This window comes from Chiloscyllium plagiosum, chromosome 38 (genome assembly GCF_004010195.1).
Source record: "Chiloscyllium plagiosum isolate BGI_BamShark_2017 chromosome 38, ASM401019v2, whole genome shotgun sequence".
NCBI lineage: Eukaryota > Metazoa > Chordata > Chondrichthyes > Orectolobiformes > Hemiscylliidae > Chiloscyllium > Chiloscyllium plagiosum.
The window spans coordinates 9,869,924-9,875,883 of NC_057747.1; the positions used below are offsets into that span (position 1 = coordinate 9,869,924).

Genomic DNA, 5,960 nt, shown 5'->3' on the forward strand with positions numbered 1-5,960 from the left:
GACTGGGACAACGCATCTATCCTGGGACAGGCTAAGCAAAGTCATGCCAGAGAATTCCTAGAGGCCTGGCACTCCAACCACAATGCCATAAACAAACGCATAGATCTAGATGCCATCTATCAACCCCTCAGAAAACGAACAGGAAATGACATCACCATAAACCCCCGGAAGCCCATCCAGGAGAAAGATATAAATAGAAAGCAGGAGACAACAGCTTCGCTTCACTTGGAGGTCGCCACTGATGATGTTACCTAGCCAGGTAATGAAACGTCTGGATATCAAACCTACAGCTCAGCGAGCAAACCTACACCCTAGACAGCATTTAATTTGCTGAGAGGGCAATATCGGGGTCCTTGCGGGCGAGTCCGAACAGAATACGATCTAGATGGAGCATTAGTTCAACCTGCAGTGGCTTCAAGAATTCGGTTAATTAAAAACAAAATGTGCCTTGTATTTGCAGTTATTAATAAGTTACTGCCTTAAAATATTCAAAAGCTCTATCTCCAGGTTCAGGAGAAAGTGAGGACTGCAGATGCTGGAGGTCAGAGTCGAGAGTGTGGTGCTGGAAAAGCACAGCAGGTCAGGCAGCATCCAAGGAGCAGGAGAGTCGACGTTTCGGACACAAGCCCCAAGAAGGGGTCCTGCCTGAAATGTCGATTCTCCTGCTCCTTGGATGTTGCCCGACCTGCTGCACTTTACCAGCAACACACTGACTATGACTTCAGCACAGCTCAACAAGTGAGGACACTCCATGAAAATTCAATTCCGCAAATAAACATGATTCTTGGTTTCTTTGCGCAATTGTTTTTTTTTCAGTTCTACGGTGCATTGAGAAAACGACATCTCAAGTACTGTGTGGAAGGCAGTAAATGCATTGGAAGAGGTTCAGAGGAGGCTTACTAGATTAATAGCTGCAATGTTGGACTGTCTTATGGGGATGGGTTAAACAGACTGGTCTTGTTCCCACTGGAGTTTGGAAGAGTGAGGGTGATTGATATTTGTAGGATCCCGAAAGGTCTTGGCAAGCTAGGCATGGAAAGGCTATTGTGTTGAGTCAAGAGCTACAGGGCTCTGTCTTCACTAGAGGGAGTAACTCTGAATCTCTTCGATGGACCTCCTGAGTGAGTCTTGCCTGACTAGTTACCATTAGTGTTGGTTTGCACGTCATTTAGTCCAGCACAATGTCGCTTGTGCTCCCTTAGGCACCACTGAAAACAGCAGTTGACCTCTTTTGGTTTTGGCTGGTGGTATTATTGGCTGGAAAAATGTCAGCGAGGAAAGCTACATGGACACCAAGATCTCTCTGTTCATCTAAACTACCAAGAATCTTACCATTAACCCAGTACTCTGCATTGCTGCTGATCCTTCCAAAGTAAATAACCTCACACTTTTCCACATTAAACTCCATTGCTACCTCTCAGCCCAGCTCTGCAGCTTATCTGTGTTCCTCTGTAACCTACAACATCCATCAACAATATCCACAACTCCACCAACCTTAGTGTCATCTGCAAATTTATTAACCCATTCTTCTAAGCCCTCATCCAGGTCATTTATAAAAATGACAAACAGCAGTGGCACCAAAACAGATCCTTGCGGTACCCCACTAGTAACTGAACTCCAGGATGAATATTTCCCATCAACCACCACCTTCTGTCTTCTTTCAGCTCACCAATTTCTGACCCAAACCGCTAAATCACCCTCAATCCCATGCCTCCGTATTTTGTGCAATAGCCAACCGTGGGGAACCTTATCAAATGTCTTACTGAAATCCATATACATCACAGCAACTGCTTTACCCTCATCCACCTGCTTGTTCACCTTCTCAAAGAACTCAATAAGGTTTGTGAGGCACGACCTACCCTTCACAAAACCATGTTGACTATCCCTAATCAACTTATTCCTTTCAAGATGATTATAAATCCCATCTCTTATAACCTTGTCCAACACTTTATCCACAACCAAAGTAAGGCTCACTGGTCTATAATTGCCAGGGTTGTCTCTACTCCCATTCTTGAACAAGGGAACAGCATTTGTTATCCTCCAGTCTTCCAGCACTATTCCCGTAGACAATGATGACATGAAGATCAAAACCAAAGGCTCTGCAGGTGAGAGGACTTGAGATACAAAGTGAGGTCCTACTTCTTTTTCCTAGGATGATGACGTCAGCGTGTACGAGGGGGCATAACTACAAATTTGAGGGGTGATAGATTTAAGACAGATGTCAGAGGCAGGTTCTTTACGCAGAGAGTGGTAAGGGCGTGGAATGCCCTACCTGCTAATGTAGTCAACTCAGCCACATTAGAGAGATTTAAACAATCCTTTGATAAGCACATGGATGATTTTGGGATAGTGTAGGGGGACGAGCTGAGAATAGTTCACTGGCCGGTGCAACATCGAGGGCTGAAGGGCCTGTTCTGGGCTGTATTGCTCTATGTTCCTGTCGTTGGATGGCCTCCCCAGCAGACAAAATCACATCAGATGGTGACTGAAACACCTGGAATGGTCTCTGGTTCAGGTCCCAAATGCTGGGTGCACAGCCTCACCTGGCGGTCTGTACTATGATGAGCCTTCCTGCTGTACTTGCCCCATTCCTCTGAACATCACTGGCTAGTAGAAGTGACTAACTCCACTAACGAGCGACATTAAAAGTTGAACAAGGCACTTCCGTGTTTCAAGTTCAGGCATCACCTTTGAGGGCTGACATGAGGGCAAGTTTCTTCGCAGAGCTCTGCCTCAGAATGCACTAGTGATGGGGGTCCTTTAATATTTATAAGGTGGAGCTAGATGGATTCTTGCTGGCAAGGGGAAGGCTGTGGTGTAGTGGTAATGTGACTGGACTGACAATCCAGTACCTCAGCTTAATGTTCTGATGACTCGGGCTTGAATCCTACCATGCCAACTGGTGAAATTTGATTCCAATAAATAAAGAGTCAGAAATAAAATGCTAGTCTAATAGTGACCATGTGGCTACCCGTGAATTTGTTACCAAAACCCACTGGGTGGCACGTGGTTAGCATTGCTGCCTCACAGCACTACTGTCCCAGGTTCGATTCCACCCTCAGGCGACTGTCTGTGTGGGGTTTGCACATTCTCCCAGCGTCTGCATGGGTTTCCTCTGGGTGCTCTGGTTTCCTCCCACTGATCAAAAACGTGCCGGTTAAGTGGATTGGCCACGCTAAATTGCCCTCTATTGCCCAGGGATGTGCAGGCTGGGTGGATTAGCTGTGGTAAATGTGGGGTTACGAGGATGAATTTGTTTTCAGTGGGATGCTCTGCAGAGGGTCAGTGAAGAGTCTATGGGTCAAATAGTTTCCATCTGCACTATACAGATTCTATGATCTTGTTCACTAATGCCCTTTAAGGAAGGAAATCTGCTGTCCTTACCTGTCCTGGCCTACATATGACCCCACACTCACAGTGATATGTTTGACTCTTAACTGCCCTCTGGGCAAATAGGAGTGAGCAGGAAATGCAGACTGAGATGGCATGTCAATGTGGAATTTGGTACACAAACAGATCTTTCTGCAAAGCAGACGTGAAGGGTGAAAATACCTAATTCTGTTCTAACTTGTACTGCATCTCCCTGATAGCCTTTTGTTAGCCCATGTAATAAGGGTTACGGAATCAGTATTTGAGACGTAGCTCAACTGTGACCTAATTAAATGGAGGCAGAACAGGTTTGAATGGCTGAATGGCCGCCTCCTGGTCTGATATTCCAACATGACATTAAACGAGAGAGATAATGTCAATCAGCATTTAACAGACATGTTTAACGCTGCACAGAGGCACTGATTTGATGCGGAATTGACTGCAGTAACAATTGTGACCTCCTTACTGCTCACAATGGGCAGAACTGAGACATTGTTCTGTGGCATTAGCAAAAATTGGATCAAAAACTGCACACCCACTGAAAAGCCTGGGGAAACAAAGGAAATGGGACTCTATGCTCACCAACCTTAAATTTACCATCCGTCACAGCAAATGAACAGCCAATCAAATGTTGGCATGTGCACAAAATTAGAAAAGAACAGTCTTCGATTTTAACCTGAAGGTATTCCTTTACTTAGGTTAGTTGAGCTGGGTTTACCTTCTTTTTCGCAAAATGAATGTGGTCAGATGGCCCACCCATCACTGGAGTCACCTCAGGAGCACACACTTCATGATTGAGGCCTTGTTCTCTTGCAGACGAGTTACCATGCCAACGGTGCTGTGAGCTCACTGAGCTACTGACTTTACTTCTTAAATTTGCAGCGCCCATCCAAGTAGTCTTGTGTGGGTCTAAGTCACAGGGTCAACACATTAGTAAGTGGCAGAAACAATCCTGCTGTGAGTAAAGCCTTTTACTCATGAACACAATGGCTTTCACCTCTGGCTCTACTATGTTAAAGCTGCAGACATTACATGTGTAAGGTAACTGTAACTAAAATTTAATACTGCAACTTTAAATTGGATCTGACATATTATTATTATCACAGAATCTTGCAGACCATTTGGCCCATTGTCTCTGTACTAGCTCTCTGAAGATTCCATTCCTCTATCTTTTATTTCCTCAAATCTTATTACATGTTGATTTTTAATATTCACCCTCATCCTTTTTAAATGTTACTTCATTTACTTTTCTCTGCTTTACTGCGGGACAGAAAATGTGTCTCTTACACTCTCCCTTCAATCTATATGGATGATGATTCTAAGATAGTTTCCACTTTCTCCCTGCAAGTCTTAAAAAAAAATCAATAGAGAGTTCAAGGGGTTTTGTCATCCTAAGACATGGTGCTTTAAACATTCTTCCTCATTGGTTGTAAAACACACAATAAAAGTCATCAAATTGCAAGGTGATAACAAACAAAAAGATGGAGTGTCATGGCAGTGGTAATGCCACGACTGGTAACGCCGAAATCCAGCCTAACATTCTGGGGCCATAAGGTCAAATCTCTCCATGTCAGATAGTGAAATTTGAAGTCAGTACAAACCTTGAATTGGAAACTAGTCTGTTGGTGAATGTGTTGTCATGGTCACAAAAGCCTATCTGGCTCACTACTGCCCTTTAGGGGAATATCTGCCAACCATATTAGGTCTGGCTTGTTTGTGACTCCAGACCCACAGCACTGCGGTTGATTCTTAGTTGCCTACTGGATAATTAGAAAGGGGTTGTAAATGTTAGCCTAATCGGCACCTCCACCACTGCTTCTCACCAAAGGTTATCCATTGCACAAGCACGGCAAGAGGGTGTTTGTTCTCTCGCTGGTTACAGCAAAAAACAAAAAGCACAAATACCTTTTGGCTGAGAGATGATGAGTGTTACTTCATCGGGGGCGTTCTGTAGAATCTCCGCTGCAGTTCTGAAAGTGACCCCCTCCAGGCTCTCTTTATTCACTGAGATCAGACGTCCTCCTGCAAGAGACACAAAGGGGAAAATAATTTGAACAGAGAAGAGTGGAATTTGATGACAAAACGCTTTCAAGAATTGGTGGTCACCTTCTTTAACACGTCCATCTTTGTCTGCTGGGCCTCCTGGTGTGATTGATGTAATAAAGATCCCCAGGTCTAATTTCCCAGTGCGCTCTCCTCCAACAATCTGAAATCCTGCAAAGAAGGGCAGAGTTAGGATCTGGAATGCACTGGCTGGAACTGTAGTGAAAGGCAACTTCAACTGAGAAATTCAAGAGAGAACTGGATGACTATTTGGACAGAAATGGTGCATGGGATGTGAGAATATTGGCACTCAGTAAAAGAAACAGAAAGAGGGCCAAGTGGACTCCTTCCACACCATTACAATTTTGAGGATTCTGTAAATCTGATGCTCCGTATACATTTACTCCCTCAGTTCTTCCTGGGTTCTCCCCTGTGCTTAGTGGCATATGAGACCGACAAAGCACACACTTACATTTGTTTCCAGGGCTAGTTTTTTCCCAGAACAGTTCGGCACCCTGTCACCACATGCTGTAGTCAAGCCTGACTGA

At 44.5% G+C, this 5,960-nt stretch overlaps 1 protein-coding gene across 8 annotated transcripts in view; it reads right to left on the reverse strand.

Moving 5' to 3' along the window:
* The window catches only part of ptpn20 (protein tyrosine phosphatase non-receptor type 20), a 414,663-nt gene that overhangs the window by 182,840 nt on the left and 225,863 nt on the right, over nucleotides 1–5,960 (reverse strand). For all 8 annotated transcript variants that reach the window (XM_043678810.1, XM_043678805.1, XM_043678807.1 and 5 more), the window contains 3 exons: nucleotides 5,476–5,583; nucleotides 5,275–5,391; nucleotides 4,088–4,278 (listed from right to left, as the gene is read on the reverse strand). In XM_043678810.1, coding sequence (XP_043534745.1) covers nucleotides 4,088–4,278; nucleotides 5,275–5,391; nucleotides 5,476–5,583 — 416 coding nt within the window. The remainder of the gene's footprint in view (nucleotides 1–4,087; nucleotides 4,279–5,274; nucleotides 5,392–5,475; nucleotides 5,584–5,960) is intronic.